Here is a 20,718-nt window from a genome sequence, read left to right as displayed (position 1 = left end):
ATATGGTGGTGCTGTCTCCACCAAAACCTTATCACTCATCCACTTTACTCCAATTTCCTTGGAAAATCTTAGATCTTTTCGAGATCCGGTGTCCTGCTAACTTACAAACAAACAAGGGGCCTCTACATGTTCTCCTCCTTGGCGGAGGTGAACATGTGGAGGCAGGCAGCCAGTCTTCTCCGCGGTGGTTTCAGTTGTTTGCGGTCGTAACATGAATATTTCGAAATTCTGACAAATTCTTGCTGACGTCAAATGGCCACACGAGCACCTTGTGTATAGGTTCTGTAAAGGTCTAGCTGTATGAAGTAGCCTGAGTTTTTGATTTGTGTTTAATACGACAGCCTTCACCTCTACTCGAGGATCCACGTTGAGGTTTGTTAAATTCTTCCGTAACACATCTGCTTCTCTGTCTCCCACTCTCCCCTCATCCCTCCCGTCTCTTTTTACTCCCTTCAACCCTGATCTCTTCTCTTCCTCCCTCCCTCCTCTTCTCTTCCCCCAGCAGCGGGCACCACAGCCAGCTCCAACGCCGGCGCCATGAACTCTCTGACCTCTCTGGGCACCCTGCAGGGCCTGGCCGGCGCAACTGTGGGCCTGAACAACATTAATGCACTAGCAGGTAGCGTCAACAGTGAGTATTCACCCTGCCATCAGCCACTCCACCTCCACCTACACCTCAACCACCGACCATCCCCACCCAGCTGCAGCATCATTGCCGCAACCCGTGAGTCGACACACAGAGACGCAGTGTTACGGCTACGCAGCGCCGCAATCATTAGAGTTTGATTGATATGGATTTTTTAAAGGCCATTGCATATGATTTTGTAATTAAAGCAATTTCTCCTATTTGAGCTGTTATTTTTGACAAATTGAAAGAAAAGAAAAGAGATTTTTCACTCAAACTCTACATCACAACCTATACAGACAGAATTTTTTGAAGAAGAACCTGCTGAATTTGAGCTAAAAACAAAAAAACATAACTTGCCAAAATGCTATATTTAATATCCTTAAACAAAAGCTGAGGTTGTCAAAAAATCCATGCAGTTGTCCAATTCTAATGTCAATGGCTGCGCAAAATCGTATCATAGTATTTATAGTTTAAGTACATAGTTTAGACATAACTCGTAGGAAATTGGACCCCATTTACTAATTTATGAAGATCTAAATCAATTATTTACCTTATTTTATTTTAAAGATTGAATAAGAAAAAGGCGGAACAAAGATGGATAAAACAGAAGAACAGATAATAGATAACAAGAAGAAAAACCAATGCATGACAAACACTGAGTTTGGTTCCTCCTGACATCTCTCTGTGTCTCTGTCTGGCTGGTAAATAAAACCGGCCTCACTCTCTCAGTGATGGCTGCCTCACTCATTCATTCGGGCCACAGATATTTCACCCATTCGTCCATCCATTCCTCCATCTCTCCATCCGCTTCCTGGTTGTGTCCCGGGTTATGCTTGCCGTAAGAGTGCTGGTGTGCCATCCCCGGCAGAGTTGGCGTGCTGCTGTCACCTCACGCGACTGTGTCTGTGTGGGACCACGTTGTACGTGTTGCATGTGGCGTTGTTTCGTTCGTGTCCTTGTTGTCTTTCTGTCGTATCCACGAGGGGTTCGAACATTAGAGGGCTGCATAGGTGGCAAAACGCACAACTCGGACTTTGTTTTTGTTTTTTTTCCATTTCCATGAATGTGACAATTTAGATGCGCCCGAAAAATACAGAATCTGATCATTTTCATGCCAAAATATGATCATTTTCCTGACAAACTAACCAAACTGGACCATTTTCAAACATTTCCATACAAAACCTTGTCCATTTTCATGCCAAACAAAGTGTGCCAGTTTTTTTTTTTTTTTACCAAAAATAACAAATTTGATAAATGACGTGCCAAAAATACAAACTGTGACAATTTTTTTTAGTTGATAAAATACAGGATATGTCAGCATTCGTGCCAGAAATACATTTGACGATTTTCCTTCCCGTAGAAAACCAAACCAGGCAGTTTTCATGCCTCTGTTACCATTTTCATGTTAAAAAAAAAAAAAAAAAAAGGGACAAAATTCAGGCATTTTTTACGCTGAAGCAGAAGAAGATGTAACAATTTTCATGCCAAAACAATACAACAGTTGACAATTTCCATGCACAATAAACAACTACATTTGACCGTTTTCCTGCCAAAAACTTTCTTCCTCTCAGAAAGATACAAAGAGACATAAGGGGAAACTGGTGTTAGTTTTAGGATAGAAGGCAGCGTCGAGGTAGCTAGTTTGTAATCACGGGCGATCATTTTTTAAGATTTACTTTAAAGCTACTCTACGTTGTCGAGATTACTTAAAGTGTGTTTTCTAGCCGGAGCAGATACACGTGCGCCTACCCTCATGTGAACTGCACTGGTCTGCCGGCATCCGCCGAGCTGTGCGGTGTGTGTCCCGCCTTCGACCTCCGGGGAGACGGGGGCTGGGATCTTAATCAGAGCTGTTATGACAGCCGAGATCCTGTACTACCGGCCTCTTCCACCACATTATTCTCCGCTGACCTTTACCGCTCCTTGGCTAGAGTGGGTGTATCCGCCGCGTAAATCATACACGCGTCCACCTGAGCGCACACAGGTACAGAAACACGGGACATGAACACACACACACACACACGCTCGTTCTTTTAAATAGGAATGGCTCGCTTTGGTTTTGCATCCCATTTTGTGCCCGCTTACCCCTCTCTCCTCGTCACGCGCCCTCCTCATCCCTCAGCCCCCACCACCACCAACCGCCCTCATTTAAACACATCTAAGCCTTAATTGAATTGCAAAGGTCACCGGTGCAATTATTCCTGAATAAATGAGTGACCTATAATCCAGAGCTGCGCGGTGATAATTTATTTCACTGTGTCTGACAGTGAGGCGACAGGACACCGAGCCAATGTCAGACCCCCTCAGACAAGTTGCCCTCCGTGGTGATATTAAGCCGTTACAAGCAACTAATGAGTGTTACTGCTGCGTTCCCCTCACTTTTTAAACTCGCCCCCCCCCCCGTCCTCGCGCCACGCGCCTGTCTCCGGCCCCAAAGTGAGACGTCACATGCTGGAAAAGCACAGCGTATCAGGCCTCGCCGCTGATGTTCGACTCAGCCGCCCCGACATGTATGGCGAGATGGCTCTCCACACTTAGAACAGCTTGAGGGGGGGTTCTCTGGTACTTCCGTAGGTGTTGAAATAGTCGATCGGGTTTCTCTTATCAACGCTTACACTGATTATTTGAAATTTGAATTTCTATTAAACAAATAAGTCTGTCAGTGTGTCTTTCGGGGCAATTCGAAGTGCCCTAGAGAAGGCACTGAAAAAGACATAAATACAGTCCGGAAGAAGAAGTATAGAAGTACTGTGAATCAGAAGTGAAAGAATAAAATAAATAATGCAGATCAAAAAAAAAAAAAAATAGATTTAACAAATAGTTGGCCAATTAAATACTGCACATTTGTAAAGTTGAGAAACTTGCAATAAACTATTCTAAAAAGATTTTTCAAATAGAAGTAAAAGCAAGTAGCCCACAGCTTATGAAAACGCACAAAAGTTCCAACAGGACAATTTAATAACCGAAATATGGGCCGTCAGGGGAAATTCGTTCCTTTAGGCGGCCGCGCCCCTGCCTCTCGGGTACGAAGCGTGTCTCCACGCCGCCGTTCTCGTGTGTTTTCATTCCGTCCCGGTGTTTTGTAGAGACTGTGTCTTTGTGTGTGCGCTTCCATGGCCGCGTGCTTTTTATCTGGAGCACACCTGCGTGCAGCTCTGGCTGTCATCAGCTACACCCATATCGTACTTTATCGTGTTTATACTAATACTGTGTGTGTCCCGTGTTAGCCGTTGTGTTTCGTGAACCAGTATTGATGTGTCTTTTGTGTGTGAGATGACATGTGTGTAACTAACTGTATAGTCTGGGCGAATGTCTGTGTGTGTGTGTGTGCGTGTGCGTGTGCGTGTGCGGCGTCTGGTAGCAGTCGTGTACGTGTTAATGTGTGTGTTAGTGTGTGTACGTGTGGTTAAAAACACAACCTTCAGTGGGAGCGCTAATGAGTAAGTGCACTCTTCTTTCTTTATTGTTGGGTTTTATGTAAAGTTGCTCAAATGCTCTCAGGTATGGCGGCTCTAAACGGAGGCCTGGGCGGCGCAGGGCTTACCAACGGGACGGCGGGCACCATGGACGCGCTGACGCAGGCCTACTCAGGGATCCAGCAGTACGCCGCCGCAGCGCTGCCCACCCTCTACAGCCAGTCCCTGCTGCAGCAGCAAGGGGCCGCCGGCAGCCAGAAAGAGGGTTAGTAGCGCGGGGCAGTGCGCCGCCGCTGCTCGGCGGGAGTCCGATTTCAGGCCGTTTGCAGCCGAGGTGTTTCGCAAACACGTGTTCAATGTTTCCCCCCCGGGGTTCGCTCTGCAGAACGGCGAGTAGACGACGTCAGACGTGTAAACGCAGCTGAAGCCTAGTATGATGATTATTATTATCACGATAAAAACACTAATCTGTAGCCGTGAAAGGTCCCAGTAATCCCTTTAAGTGAAGAGCTTCCCATGGACAACCAGTGTAGCAGTAATTATGTGATAAGTACAACAAATGTGTAAAGCAATACTTTATTCCCAACTAGAGCAGTGTACCCCAGATTCTGCCAACATTTTCTTACCTCCACCGAGGAGGTTATGTAGTCACCCTCATCTGTCCGTTTGCTTGTCTGCTGGTTTATTTGTAAGCAGGACTACGCAAAAAGCACTGAACCGATTTGCACGATAAACATGGTGGAGGGACGGGGCGTGGGCCAGGGAAGAACCCAATTATATTCCGGGACCGGTCCAGGTCGTTTACTATGAATTTGAATTTTTTCCTCTGAAGTCTTGGTGGAGGTCGGAAGCACTCTTAAAATTTTGTCGCGGATCCGGTTAAAGGGCTAAAACCAGGAATTTTTCTTATCGCTTTCCTCAACATTGGGACGTCGGGCATTATTCGACATTTACGTCAGCATTTGGCCTTGGCGCAGGCATGCGCTCCACTGAGTGCCATTCTAGTTGAAAATGTTTTTCCAAAAAAAAAAAAAAAGAAGGTGAAACTCAAGGTGATTTGTCGAAATCTTAGTTCTTAAAAACTGATTTTTACAAAGATTAGCTGTTGTTTTTTGTTTTTTTTTGGTCCAGTCAAATATTAAAATACTGACCTACATATTTTTGCATTTTATTTTGAATCACTATCACCTCGGCTTTAAAACACTTATGAAAGACATACTTCTTTATACCTGGACCAAGGCATCTTTATGCCCATTTTTCAGGCATGAAATCAACTGAGAATTAACTACAAAAATAGAGAAATTCACAATTACTTAAAACTACTTTTTTTTTTTTTTTTTTTACCAAATCTAACATTTATAGTCAAGATGAGTTCGTTAAGGAATCATTCTGACACATTCGTGTTCAATCAGACCTCTCTATGACTATCATTAATGTTTTCGTTGATAATTGTACATTTAATTTTATTATATTCTGGAAAAGAAAATGTAAAATTGATCAGTCTCCGATCTGTTGCGAAGTGCCACCTTTATTTACCCAAAAGCTTTAGATGATGAAATGCCTAGTAAAAACGAATGGGACCCGATACTGTCGGTCTGTGCACTTCTCCGCTCTGCTGCCAACAAAGATACCTTTGTAAAGATGCTTTCTTTCCTTGACAGCCCGTCCAGGAGTTCAAGACCCTCCACGGAGACAAAAATGGGACAAACATTCGGCTCCCTCCCGGCTTCACTTAGCGGCGGAGGGCATATTTAATGACGCCGAGAGAGCTGACCTATTAGGATTACCAGGATGTGTGATAGAAGGAGGGGGGGGTCAACCTATGACACACAGCTGAAAGAATAAATGAATCAAAAGCAAAGAGAACAGGGAGCTCTAGCTTTGTTAGCAGAGAGAGCAGAAATATAATTAAATGAAAACCAAAAGCTTTCATCTTTGTTTAACGTTCAATACAATGGCAGAATGTTGTTTAAAAGCAATAACAAACCCAAGGTCGTGCGATATTGTCCTAAGCGTTGTGCTTCGGCTCCGTTCCTATGACGACAGCACAGCGGTACGAGTCGCCACAATGCAGCGCTACCTCTCCTGCAGTTTTTGCTTGAATGAAAGAGAAGCCACCCTGACCTTATACCCGCTCTGCATCTCATCCCGCCAGGTCCGGAAGGTGCCAACCTGTTCATCTACCACCTGCCCCAAGAGTTTGGAGACCAGGACATACTGCAGATGTTCATGCCTTTCGGAAACGTGGTCTCTGCCAAAGTCTTCATCGACAAACAGACAAACCTTAGCAAGTGCTTTGGTACGGGCGGCAGTACAGGCGTCGGTGTGAGCTCCCGAAAGGGGGAACAAACACCAATGCCTGCAGTTACCTGTTTTTTTTGTTTTCTTTACGAGTTGTGTCCCAGTTCAGGGACTGGGTGCTCTGAAAGACGCAGCCCACGAAGGGCGGTCTTTGCGCGGGGATGAGGGCCAGGCTGAACCTGATGCCGAGCTCATGTCATACGGGACTACGACTTGTAAACTGGAAAACTTTGAATTTCATCAGACGTATGCAAAATAATGAGGCAATTTATGCTGCGTCACGTCAGCCGTCGTTAAAGATGGTGCGTAAACACCGACTCTTTCCCGTCTCCACCGTCTATCCCGTATGACATGAACATGACGAGAGACGTCCCTATCAAAAAAGATGGTGCGTTCAGGTGCTCCTTGTCAACCTGTCAGTCAAAGAAATATTCAAGTTTACCGCGGGGAAGTCTAAACCGGTCTGTTAACTTTACACGAACTACGTACATTATCTGCGTCCAACTGGGGTTTTTTTAAGCGGTGTGAAATCTTGAATCACTTTTACACACATTTAATCCCCGCGTCCCACAGTTTCCTAATAAATCCCCAGAAAGTTAATTCAAAGGGTGCCTGGAAAAGGTGTGTAACATGGAACTTATTACAGGTACAACTAACTGAGACGATACTCAATCGGTATGTTTACAGCTACATTTATTTCCAATTAATTTCTACCATAACCTAGATAGTATTTCAATCAGTGCGCAGCACAAAATTTGTAAAATTACGGGACCGATAATCGGAATACCTGGTAATTACAAAGTGGACGTGGGATATTACCAGACTTAACAAGTTGACATGGATCGCCTGAACACTCCGGGAAACATCTGACCGACTCCAAATTGACTGACAGATACTGTGGGCTGCGCAATGCCCTCCAGTTTTCGACAGGCCTTGTTGGTCCACCATGACTTCTTTAGTGACGACATTCAGACTTCGGGGGGGGGGTTGCCCTGCCCAGCCCAGCCCAGCCCAGCCCCTGAATTGGGACAGGAAGTGATTTCTTTCCACCTGGTATTAAGAAGCTTGTTGATCGGACGGCAATCTTAAGGGAGCAAAAATGTCTGAAATGCATAAAAATGTCCCAAAAGCCCACGTCAGCGTCACTACCAAAGTATAATGCATCTCCATTTTTCATGTAGCAACTAGAGGACACAGAAATAAATCAAGCATGGAAACAGGAAGGAAGAGCACACAAACTTGTCTAGTACTTGTCAAAAAAATAGATTGTGAGGATGGATGTGAGACAAGCGAGACGGGGAGTTTACTGTCAGTTTTAGAGGTTGCAAATATCACAGGAAGAAGTGAAGTGTACACGGAAATTACTTTGTGGGAGACAGCAGAAAAAATAAGCGACGGTAGAACAACACTGTCTGCCCCAAAACACTTTATTCTTACCTTCAACCCACAATTTCAAGTTGTTGGACAAAATGTTGCTGTTGAATTTTTGGAGCAGATACTGCGGTTTTACTTTTTGTCTTTATTTTTTTAAACTTTCGAATTCACAGTATTTGTCCTATTTCCATAGGATTTCACTGCATTTATTTTTGCAGACTCATGATGCTTCACATTGGAAGTGTCACTACACCCCCTCTATTTGTTTTACTGTTATTTCATTTTACTTAGCTTTATCTTTCATTATTTCTGTTGACGGCGCACCCCAGTTTACTCACGGGAGTCATTAAAGTTTAATCTTTTCTTATTGTGTACCAGAGGTGTATTTTAATGTAGATGCAAATGTAATCCAGATAAATCAGATCTCAAGACGCAGACAACACTGTGAGGGTGCCTTGTGTAACATTTCAACGTCAGTTTATTATTACACCTTCCTTTTGAAGCAGCATAGTTGCTGTAAACAAACAAGCCCCGTTAAGTGGAAGGTTATCGGTCTCCGACTGTGTTTTAAAATGTGAGTCGGAATTGGAGGGAAATCTGCTGCAGTGCTTTTTGGCACGAAACAAAGAGAAAATGCTAGAAGACCTTTGACCGCGGAACGGGAAATTCTCACATCCGACAGGAAACAATCAGGATTATGGGTCGATGTTGTATTCATTTTAAGAGATGCTAACATGAATATTACCATCTTATCTATCCAGACCAGCCAACATTTGCTTGCTAGCTATATTAGCTAACAGGTTAGCTACCTTTACACATGTTCTCCTGTCTGTACTTGCTATTTTCCTCCCTGGTTAAATACCGGTTTCTTGAAGAAAACACTTAACTAAAACTTGTTTCATTTCAGGACTTGATCATAGAGCATCAAAACCTTTAAATCCAATATTTTTTAACGAACTGCAGCCGGCACAGAGGTTGTATCGATGACCAGTGAAGTCACATTAGTTTTGCTCCAGTCGGAGATTGTACTGTTTGTTACTCTCAATCACGTAAATGGGGCTAGGACTGATGTTGCATACAGGCCGTGTTCGCAGAATGTGGAAAAACAGCAAAATTTCCCATGGTTAAAACGTGGGAGCGTTCATGCGTTCCTCCAATGAGATTACCCCAACTGTTAGCCCCGTATTTGCACTATTTCGCTAACATACGTATCTGTAGCCGTTCGCTAACGAGCGAAACCAGATGCAAACAGCATAAAGCTCCTCTTCACCAATTGGAACCAATTATAATATTGCTAATTTTGTATTTTATTGACATGTAACAGTAACGGCGTGATGTGAACACAGCCAACCAGTAGCTAATGTAGCTAGCTAGCTTGCAAATATTAGTGAGCTGGCCCATCATGCTCAGTCTGCTTCAAGGATAACAAACGTTCAATGCCGACTGGAAAGGCAGCGTGTCGTCACACCCTTCTCAATCCGTCCTCTTGTCCCCGTAGGCTTCGTCAGCTACGACAATCCAGTGTCGGCGCAGGCAGCCATCCAGGCCATGAACGGCTTCCAGATCGGCATGAAGCGGCTGAAGGTGCAGCTGAAGCGCTCCAAGAACGACAGCAAACCGTACTGATCTTAGCACTAGGGTCTATCTGCTCCCCATGTTAGCACTGCTAGGGTAAGTCCCCCCACAAAAAAAAAAATGAAAGAAAAGCAAACAAAAAAAAAAAAAAAAAAAAAACAGCAAACCGAGCCACGACCTCTCTACACAGGGACTGGGGGGGGGTGTTGGGGTGTGGGGGGTGGGGGGTGGGGGGTTGAAGGGAGGGAAGGGAGGGAGGGGGAGACGACCTACAACCACCCTGAGGGAGACACACACGCCTTGTTTTTTTTTTTTTCTTGTTTTTCTTGCTTTTTTTTTGAAGGTTTTTATGTTAGCTTTCAAGTATTATTATTTATTACAATTTTATTTTTTTTTGACACACATGAACGCTTCCATTACCGCCATTACTTTGTGCAATTTTTTTTTTTCTTTTTTAACAATGGAAGGAAGTAGCTATCTTGGGTAGCTTTTTTTTTTTTTAAAAAAAAAGCCTGTTTAAAAGTTATTTAATTTTTTTTTTCTCAGCGATTATTTATACATTTTTGAGGACTAGTTACAGTCAGAACTGAGGTACAGACAAAGGAGCCATGATGATTTTCAAAAATTTTTTTTTCCTCTCTCTCTCTCTCGACGTGAACCCGAGGCCTGGCGAAAGGTTCATTGTTTTTTTTTGACGCGCACGCCGATATGCACATTCGACCTTTGACCTCCGCGGTGTTGGTTGCAGGCCGCCGCTGCTTCTCCAAAAAAAAAAAAAAACCCCTCTATGCCTGCTGGCAACCCGGGAGCAAAGGCTGCAAAATGTTAGTGGCCTCTTTACAGTATAGTCAGCGGCAACATCAGCCTGCCATACAGTTACACACCACCACCGCAAGATGAAGACAAAAAAAAAAACAACACACACACACACTCCAGCTACGTCTTATTATTTATGTGAAAAATGAAAAGCAGTTTTTTATTTCTCAGAAGATGACAAAAATAATTAGTAACTACTTTTCTGGGTCAGATCACATTGGTCTTTGTTGTGAAATGGATATTACAGCATGTAGAACATTTTCAAAATAACGTCCAGAATTTGATGAAGGCTATAACAATACTAATAATAAAAAGAGTTTATGGGTTAAGGGTGTAACTGAAAATACTTGATGTTTGTTGAAAGATTTAGAAAATTATTCAAAGTACAGAAAGCCACAGGCCTGTAAATTTTATTTGTAAAAAAAGCAGTTCTATTTTTATACAACATTTTTACTGCCTCAGATGAAGAAAAAAGGATTTTATTTATTGCCTATCGTTAAGTTATTGGACTCCTATAAAGTATACAGCATCATTAAAGTAGACCCTTGTGGAGAAGTCTCGTGGAATTGGGTTCTCCGGTGTTTTTCATGTTTTTTCAGTGCAGAAACCACGATCACAACACACTCCACTGCCATTTGAACCACAACCCCCGTCCACCTTCCCCGTGTCATTTATTCATTCAAACAGACACACACACGCACACACACACACACACACACACACACACACACACACACACACACACACACACACACACATCTCTTTGCTGTCCATCCATCCATCCATCCATCCATCTCTCTCTCTTTTTACCACTCTCTCCCTCTCTCCATCCGTAGTGGGACTACTTCTTCACTTGTCCAACTTCTACCTTTTTCCTGATGTTTTTAGTCTTTTTTTTTTGTTTGTTTGTTTGTTTGTTTGTTTTTTGTTTGGAGTGTTTCCGTTTTTTTGTTTGTTCGTAGCCCCCGCCCCCAACCCCCCCACCCTTCCAAAGATTTAAGAAATTGTAAAATAGAAAGAAATGAGAAGACCCCCGTCCCCCACCCCCTCCCGAAATATTACAACTATTTTCTCCCAAACGACAACATCCATCTGGGATCTGATGGATAAAGCTTTGGGTGCTCTTTGTTTTTGTGTTTGTGTGTATGAATGAGTGAGTGTGTGTGTGTGTGTGTGTGTGTGCGCGCGCTTGCGTGCGTGTGTGTGTGTGTGTGTGTTGCCTGTTAGTAAAAACCTATTTATATCATTTTATATTACAAAAGAAAACAACAAAATCGAAGCTAAAAAATTGCCAATGAAACCAGTGAGTGGTGTTGCTGTTCTGCCGGTTTGCATTGTTGTTGTTGTTTGTTTGTTGTTGTTTGTTGTTGTTGTTGTTTCTCCTGATTTTATAAAATGCTGTAGTGGTGTGGTGCTCTGGCTCTCTGTGTGTAACTCTCTCCTCTCCCCTGTTTTTTCTTTTCCCCTTTTAGAACAACCCATCTCCATGCCTGTTAGCTCATCGTTTGCCTAGCATGTCTCCGTGGCGTCCAAAAAAAAACTTTACACAAAAACAAAACAAAAACAAAAAAAAAACCCCACCAAAAAAAAAAAGTGTCATCGCCCTCCTCCTCCCCCGTCATTGTTTTTTCTGATGTCTTTTCCGAGCTCACCTGATCATAACCTGGTTCTCCTCCTCCTCCTCTGCCGCCTACTGATCTTTTGAACTTTGAACTTTTAGCTTTTTTGGACTTTGATTTTTATGATTTTTTTTTTTTTTTTGTCTTTCTTTTTGTGTTTTTGGTTTTGTTTTTTTGGTTTTTTGGTTTTTTTTTGCATGTGACCTCATTTGGATCTGTTTTCCGGGAGGGGTTTCAGGGAGGGAGGGAGGCGATAAGGGAGGGGGTGGGTAAGAAAATGAATCAATGTGAAAAAGATATAAAGCTGCATTCATATGAAAAAACAAAAAGACTGAGATTTTTATGGAAAAACAAATGTTCTTTTTGGAGAAAAAAAAACAGACAACAACCTGTGGCAAAGTGATTTCCATTCAGTGTGTTTTCTTGCATTTCTTTTGTTTCTTCTTCTTCTTTAGGTCAGTTTTTTTTTTTTTTTTTCTTTTTCTTTTTCTTTTTTCTTCTTCATTTAAAGTAAACTTGAAAGTTCACTACAGGAATTGGCGCGTCATCTTGCTTCTGGTGCCGATGGAAAAACAAGAGCGCGGGCCAGAAGCAGTTCGCGCCAGTTTCTCTGAAATATAAGACTACTTCCAAACAGTTTTGAATAAAAACTGTCTGATCAATATTAGACTCTCTCAGAGCTCTCTAATGGTTTTTACATTTTTCAGGCAGTGTAAAGTTTTTTGATAAGGCCATTTTAAGTGGCTCTGTTTCTCATTCAAAGTCTATATATAGAACCACTTTTTTCTAGAGTAGTTTAAAGGTAAAAATAAAAAAAGACATTTGCCCTGTTTGGGGGGGAGAAATGCTACCTACTTGTGTCACCTTTTGCTGAACTGACTCACAGATAGACAATCCGTGGTTTAAATGCACATGATGAAATGACCTATATTTTCTACTGTTTAAATGTATAGAGGAAAAAAAACGTACTAAGATACCTGTAACCCGCGTTAACGTCGGTGCTTCTCGTGAGTTTAGTTGTGGTTTCATCACAAGTCTAACGGTCTTAAATGTCTCATGTTTTTCAAGAGAAGACTAAAAAATCGGTTTACTTGAACAATAGACAAAGCCTTTCATATTACTATAATAGTTACTTTTTCCTTTTTGTTTTTCTTTTTTTCTTCTTTTTTTAAGGAGTCCCTATTTGCTAAATTTCTTGTTGGTTAATTAGCTATATAAAATTCCTAAAATATATATAAATATAAATATATCTATATATATATAATGTCAGCTTGTGAAGCATCAATGTCATTATTATTTTATTTCTCTCGTGGGAAACAATATTTAGATGTGTTTTGTTGTTCAGCAAAATGTCTTATAAAGAAAAAAAGACAAGATCAGTGGAGTTTAGTGCCAAATTCTGAAGGTACTTCCTGCCTAGCGCGTCAGTGTATTTCTTGTGAAATTATTTGATAACATGGGTATTTTATTATAAGTGTTTTGTATGGATCCCTCATATTTAAAAATATAGATTTAAAAAAGAGTTTGTTAACTTGCTATTCTGTGGTCTTGTTGCCTGAAAATGTCATGTTTGCTTTTTTTCTTTGTAAAGATGTACAAAAAAAAAAAAAAGTGCCCATGTGTCATATATATATATCTATATACACGCACACACGGACGCACACACGGACACACACACACACACACACAGACACACACACACACACACACACACACACACACACTCTCTCGTGCAGACCTCACAGTTTACTTTGTTGTTGTGCATGAGAGCCCCTGAGTGTGAAAGCCTCCACAGCGACCGCTACAGCCCGCCAGCGTGCACACACACACACACACTTTAAAACACACACGAGAATCGTGCACTGATATTTTTAGCCATTGTACAGCCGTTTTATTCATCAAAGCCTTACCACAAATCTTTGCACTCCTGTTCTCTCTCTATTAGTATCTCGCACACGCAGACACAAACGCAGACATCAAACTTCAGTATATATTGTTCTGTTGTTTTCGTCGCACACTATCCCGCCACTCCGCCGAAAAAATTGAGGTGAGAGTCATACGCGAAGCCTTATTTCTCCAAATCCTCTTATCCCTTTTGTTCGGCTCGAAACGTCCCGGAGTTGTAGCCGGCGCCGTTTGTCTCTGACGGCGAGGATCATTCACTTTTGTGTACATCACCTCAGACGAGCGCGCTTCGCTTTCATGATGTAAGCACAGGGCAAGACTCGCTCACTCACAAACGAGCCTCGATCTTTTGAGGAAAAAAAAAAGCACACGCCGCCGCCGCCGCCGTCGAAGAGTCAAGCGCGAGACGCGGGACGGTCCGGAGCAAGTTTTTAACTTGTTTGATTTCGCCGCTCAACTTTATCCTTTGACGTTTTTCTAAGTGGTGTTAAGACTTCTCCGTGTGTAAGCCTTGTGGTGTAATGGGCCAAAATCATGTTTAGATGCCAAAGTGTGTTATTGACATTCTCATGGTCAAGCCGTTTACATGGCACAGTGTTGTCAGTCTATTCAACTGCCCCTTTCCCCCCTCCCTGAAAGCCTAGTTTACGGTCTGCAAAAAAAAAAAAAAAAAGGCAGCATTATTTTCTACAGAAGCTCACCAGTCGCCTTAACCAGGGAGAGTGTATCAGTATTATAAGAGTAGAAGATGTTGTCGAGTCAGTCAGTGGTTTGTGCCAAGTCCAGGTTCACGTTTGTGTGCAGTTAACCTCCCACTTGTCAGAGTCCGGGATTTCGCTCTTCCGCCATTTTGTCCAATCGGCCAGAGCAGGAAAGGCCGAAATGGCCGTGTGTCCTCGCAGCGGCGAAGAAGGAGAGAAGACGAAGGCGCCCGTTTGAAGGATGCCGCTCTCCGCCTGGTTGTTGTCTCCCAGGCTAAGCGGGGTTATTAGAAACAGGGCTGTGTGGGGAGACGTCTTATTGGAATAGCGACAGGGGAAATAAAGCGCTCGTTGGTTGGAGAGGAAGGGGTCACGTCCGCAGGTCCACACAGGCAAAACAACAGCCGCAGCCGAGATGAAGGCAGCACAGCTTTCATTATCCTCTCAAAGACCAAACCCGATACTAAACTTTACCCGATCTCATGGAGGGAGGCATGCAGACTTTTTTTCTAAATGCAGTACACAAACGAGCGGTGCCGCAAACAGCCATAAACTACCTGTACGAAAGCTGGACAGGAGGAGTCCCAGTCCGATCCGCGTTAAGGGACCGGTTTTCTGACCAGCGTGTGTGTGGGTTTCCCGTCGTAACCGCTGCGAAGTCCAAAACCTTTGCGGCCGAGAGCTACGGCCGCACGTCTCACATCTTCACCTCGCTCTCGCACAGCTCACATAGTTCGTCCAGTGGGGGAGGCCGCACAATCTGGGCCGTTCGAGTCGACTCGCGGCCCGCGGCCCCCGTCCGGGCTGTCCAAACCGTCCCAGAAAACGATGTTGCCAGAATCGCCAGATCTCACCGAGCCGCACGAGGCCGGATGTCGCGCGGCCCGGTGCGAAGCATCTTTGTCCTCGTTTCAATGTCGAAGCACAAGAGGGTCGTAGAAACAAGAGTTTCTGTCGAGCGGCTCACCTCAGGGGCTGTCATCGCCGATGCTCGTTGTAATCTCTCTATCTCGTCACTGTTCACTTCTCTGTTCTCCTTCTTTCTTAATTATCTTAAGTGCTATTTATCAAACAATGAAATCGAAAAGGAAAAAAAAAAATTGAACTTGTCGTTTCTTTGCATTATGGCTTATGTCAAGTTTTTTGAGGAAAAATGTTTTGTGTGTTCTCTCTTTCCGTGCCGTAAAAAAGAGCTTGTTGTCTTTAGAAATGATCCAATTTTGATTTCGATTTTGATTTCTTTTTGTCGTTGTTGTTGTTGTTTTTGTTTCTTTTACTTCTCAAAAAGGTTTTCAGTAGTTTCAAAGTTATTGTCTTGAGAGAAGCCAAAGTCAATGCATTTCAGTGGATCCTGTAAGCGTGATGTATGTTTGTTTGACAACACTTCGAAATCTGTCACTGGATGGGATTTAAAAAGTACAAAAAATGCAGGCTTTCCTATTTCTACAACTGATTGTACTTATGCATTTTGTACCAGTGGAATTTTTTATACTGGAGATTAAAGGATACAACAAAAAAAAAATCTTAGAAAAAAAGCTGTCTGGCCTGGTGGTTGTGGCCTGACCCTGACTGGTCCCCGAGTATGATTTCTAGCTGGCATCAAGAAAGTTGGCTTTTGATATAAGATTTTCTAGAAGATCTTTGGCTTTATTTCTTTCACTTCTTTTTCCTCACTTGAGTGTTGTTCTTTCTTTCTGCCTTTCTTTCTTAGTTCGGTCTTTCTTTATTTTTCCCGAAAACAGAGGGTAGGTGAGTGTCAGATCTTTCGTTTTTGCTTTATGAATAGTTCTAGTAAGTTTGTCTATACAACAGCAGTAAGTTTCATTTGACTTCTGTATTGTGCCGTCTACACGATAAGACAATTATAGAAAAAGAAGGAATAGAAATATTTAGTCACCTTCAGTGGATTAATGTATTAGTTTAATAAAGAGATCAACTAATTAGAAATTTTTTGCTTTTAGCTGTTTAGATTTTTCCGGTTTCTCTGTCCTTCTCTGTGAACTAACTGTGTAGCTGAAGCAGTCAGAATTATTTTTGTAAACGTATGTTCTTGTGTGATGCAGTTTTTTGCTTCTGTCTCCTATATTAAACCATTTTTCCTAATACTTGTCTCTCTCTGTGTTGTTATGTTCCAGTGGCTGTCTGATGTTGTACCGTTTCACGACCTCCTCCCTGCCATTCTCTCTCTTCCTGCTCCTTTTCATAGTCTCTCTCTCTCTCTCTCTCTCTCTCTCATTCTCTCTTTCTCCGCTCATGTTCGTGTTTTTGTTTCTACCACATAGTAAAGTTGACTCCATCCCCAGTGACAACTCACTATGCTGTTCTCACTAAACATAGTAAATATACATCGAGGTGTTTGTATGTATATTACTGTGTAGCCCAAGTTGCCGCGTGACAGTCGAGAAAGTAAAGTCATCGACCAAAATTTGCAAGACGGGATTTCTGGGAAACCAAATTTTAATCAGCAAAAAATCGGGTGTGGAAAAGCTGAATGCATTTTTTTTTTTTTTTTTTTCTTAGCCTAAAGAAATAATTACACATTTTGGGAAATATGCGTATTTGTGGCTTGGTCACAGCGCGAGGTAGTTCGTCGAAATTCACAGGTGCCTCACCAGAAGAAGGCTGGTGTTGTCGGGATTGCTCGTAGGGCTGGCGAGCTAACAGCCCAGCGGGCGGGCGCCAGTCGGTCACTGTAGCTCTCCAAGTTGCTTCCTGTTTTTCCGTTTACTGGCCCGTTCACTCCTCGGTGGCATTTTGTTCCACAGGGTTGTGCATCATCTCACTCTATGAAGAGTTAAGGGGAGGAGGGGGGGTCAGTTTAGCTTGCCGACTGTAAGCTAGCAAGCTAGTTAGCTTGGTCACTTAGAGAACGAGTTCACACAGTTTATTCGGAAGACTGTCTGTTCCCTCTACTCCCGCGTCACAAGTGATCAACCATTCCTTTTGTGTTCAGCAGCTTATGTTGTGAATGAGGAGGTTAATTAAAAGCTGGTGGTTCAACATGAGTCATCGCTTCGATGGCTTCCTCTGTTTTGGACTCTCAAGCTCTCCGTGCCCACGAAGGTCGGCACTATGAAGACAGCTTGGTCAGCTGTGCAAATCCAATAATCACAGCAATTTCATTTGAATAAATTTATTTAGCCTCCCAATGTCAGCGTTTTAAATGCTTGTATGAGCAGGCCTTGAGGACGATAAGATCCTGGTGTCCCTGAGTCCGCGAGGTTGCCAGCGCAGTCTGCAGAAAGTCACTGCACCCCATAAAGACTCATTACCCCATGTAAACCACTATTTACTATTTTTTAAACTTTGGTCTCTGTGCATGAGATACATGTCAGCTAGCCTTAGATCTTTAGAGGTGATGGTAGGCAGATTGTATTACCTTTGGACAGAGTCAGGCTAGCTGTTTCCTCCCGTTTCCAGTCTTTATGCCAAGCTAAGCTAACTGGCTGTGGCTTCTTACTCACTGTACAGATGTTAGAGCGGCATCGATCCTCGGATTTAAGCAAACGAATGGGCGCATTTCCCAAGATGTTGAATTATACCTTCAAATACTGCCTTTTTTTTCCACTTTGGCTTCAGTTGCTTACGTTTAAGAAGCCTCTTTACTCGCTTTGATCCAGCTGAGAAATTTTCTCCAATTTTCTTTTATTCTTGTGACTTTTCATTCAAGTTCGCTCAAAATTGGCTCTCCCAGCTGCGGTGATGAAAGCTTTACTCACACTCGAATTGACTTTCTATAAGAGTTCGGACCTCTGGCCGCTGTGAGTTCTCCCTCATCAGGGATCGGCCCACGCTGTCCTCCTTCCTGTGCTGTCCGCTGTCCTGGGCGAGGCCTGTCCACTGTATGTCCACTCTCTGTGTGCGATCCACTCCCGTGCTGTCTCACCGTCACAACTGCATCCCCGGTAGAGAGAGAGGAAAGAGAAGTCAAAGGTCAAAGTTTTCACCGTACATCGCAGATACCCAGGAGGGTTTCGAACAAAAAGCGGTCCGTTCTTCCACTCACAGAACGGTTACCTCGGAAAAATGATTCTAGTACTAAAAATGAAGTCCTGAAAAATGGGAAGATCTGGGTAATACTGGCTGCTTTTTGAAAAAATAAACACAGACATTCAATGTTGGTCCAACAAATAAGACAATCCACTGATTCCCACTGCAACCTTGCGATGCTCTGGTTTTTTGGGTTTTTTATTTATCTTTATAACTTCGTGCTACAAATATCCACGTGGCTGTACATTATGTGCTCTCTGGCACATTATAGCATCTTTTGCTTTCATCATTGCACCAGTCCACCAAGTCTGTTATTAAATATTGATTGTGAGGTTCAGGCAAGGCATATAATAAACCTCTATTATTGTCAATGTGTGGCCTGTAATTCAAGAAAATGCCTCCAGATCTTTATTTTTTCCGAGGTATTTTTTCTCCCTTTAGTTTGTGCTCTTGGGGATTTATTCCCTCTCGTGGAATCACTTTTAAAATGTAAAAGCAGCCAGGGAGGGAAGGGTTCCGGCTACGCGCCGATGTTTTATCTGCAACCAAAGTTTAAATAAAGGTTGTTTGCACACATGCACACATTCAGTAGCCCTAAAAGATGTGGCGGGCCTGCCGTGGAACGGGCGAGTAATCTGACGATGACCACTACATCCGCCGTTGCCCAGGATGCTTCGGAAATTCAAGGTAAGCTCCACACAGTGTTCTAAATAAACCCACATTTGACAAGTATGGATATTTAAGGGGCAAACTTGGCCGGTGGCGGCGCTCAGTTTCATTCAATCTGACCACTTTAAAGCCCAGAAGATGCCAAGGATTCAGCAGGACTTTTATCCCTCCTCAGAATTGAAAAGCCTTTGGGCCATGCGACACTATAATTCTGCTTTTTGAAAGAGGATTTGAGTCACAAAAAAAACTCCAATTAACAACACATGACAAACAGAATATGCTAAGGAAATATAGTTGAGGGATTAAGTGAATATTCATCCTGATGGACACCGGATTTTTTTTTTTTTTTTTTATAAATGCACAAGCATTAGTTAAATATGTCCAGGTAACCTTGACACACACACCACAGAATTGCTTTTGTTTTTTTGTTTTTTACCACTTTCTCTTTTTTGCAAACATTTCTTCTACCCGAAAAAGCTTAAAAAAAAACAAAAACACCCATCATAAAGCCAGCTGCATAGAATGAATAACACGCGAATAAATCCCCCAATCAATACCAGACTATTTATAGTGAGCAGACAGTGGTGATTCTGGATCAATAGACCAAACACAAAGACACTGTTTGCAGATGAAAATAGAGGAGTCGCGCTCAAACGAAATATCGGAACAGTGGTGATGTTTTTGGAGTATGGTGAGAGCGCGGTTAACAATTCAGGTCATATTTTGCTGTAGTTCGGATGCAGGTGAAATAAAGCGGGTTAATGCATTATGCAGCTGATCAGCAGGCTATATCTTTCCACTCTGTGAATTGATTTTTAAAGGCACGAGAAGCTCCTAACCACCAAACCACACCGCTAGTCTATTATTCACGTCTTCACAATGGGTAGAAACAAGACATGCCGCAGGGGCTGAGAACACACACACACACACACAAACATCAGTTCCCAGTCCGTCACATTCTGGGTGGACACGTGGAGACGTCCTTCCTGCGAGGGACCAGGCGGGATGCTCTGCGCTCACCGACGCCGCAGAGAAAGCAGAGGGAGAGGGCCGGAGAACGGGACCGCCGAGCGAGGGTGGCAGGGGGAGAGCTGCTCGAGTCGGGCTAATGGAGATTAACTGCCGGCACAGGCTGTCGCTCTGCAAGATCATCCCTGATGGAGTTACCTCAGAGAAGGGTCAGGGGTCGAAGGAGGTTTGCCGCACGTAATAGAATTTCAAAACAGTGTTTTCGGAGGATAATATAGTTCAGGTGGAGGAGAAACTAGTGCAGGAAAGGAGCTATTTGTCCTGGTCACTGTGACATCGGGGCCACAACTGTGTCTGAGGACACCAAGGTCGTGTCCTTGACATGTATTTTCCTTTCATGTCTTGATTCCGCTTTTCCTCGCAGGGACAAACCTCGTTCGGCAGAGGAAAAGTGGATTTCAGCATGTGCGTACAATTCCTACCCAGTCTAGTGGCACACATGCAGCTGCCCCAGTTAAATAACGACGATACAAGTGGAAAAGGGGGGCTACCTGGGTTTATATCCCACAAGCGCAAGTTTCTCGACCTCAGTATCACCTAGCCTCAGAATGTGAGATTTTAAAAACTACTCATCAGGGTTTTTTGTTTTTTTTTCAGCAGGTAAAACATGAAGAGGATAAGGCAGAAAAAATGAAACAAAATGTATATATATTTCTGATGCTGTAACGTTGTGTTACAGGTACAAACGTGAAGAA

The 20,718-nt window shown here is 43.1% G+C and overlaps 1 protein-coding gene across 3 annotated transcripts in view; it reads left to right on the top strand.

Annotated features, from left to right (window-relative positions):
- celf2 (cugbp, Elav-like family member 2) overlaps positions 1 to 11,825 on the top strand; it is a 206,773-nt gene extending 194,948 nt beyond the window's left edge. For 2 of the 3 annotated variants that reach the window (XM_040147977.1, XM_040147970.1), the window contains exons 10-13: positions 503 to 631; positions 6,200 to 6,343; positions 9,218 to 9,390; positions 11,583 to 11,825. In XM_040147977.1, coding sequence (XP_040003911.1) covers positions 503 to 631; positions 6,200 to 6,343; positions 9,218 to 9,345 — 401 coding nt within the window. In that variant the 3' untranslated portion in view covers positions 9,346 to 9,390; positions 11,583 to 11,825. Of the gene's footprint in view, positions 1 to 502; positions 632 to 4,111; positions 4,310 to 6,199; positions 6,344 to 9,217; positions 9,391 to 11,582 lie in introns of all 3 variants that reach the window. The other variant, XM_040147960.1, reaches the window with a different exon arrangement.
- The last annotated feature ends 8,893 nt before the right edge of the window (positions 11,826 to 20,718 follow it).

This window comes from Xiphias gladius, chromosome 2 (genome assembly GCF_016859285.1).
Source record: "Xiphias gladius isolate SHS-SW01 ecotype Sanya breed wild chromosome 2, ASM1685928v1, whole genome shotgun sequence".
Lineage (NCBI taxonomy): Eukaryota > Metazoa > Chordata > Actinopteri > Istiophoriformes > Xiphiidae > Xiphias > Xiphias gladius.
This window is presented reverse-complemented; position numbering and strand designations above follow the sequence as displayed.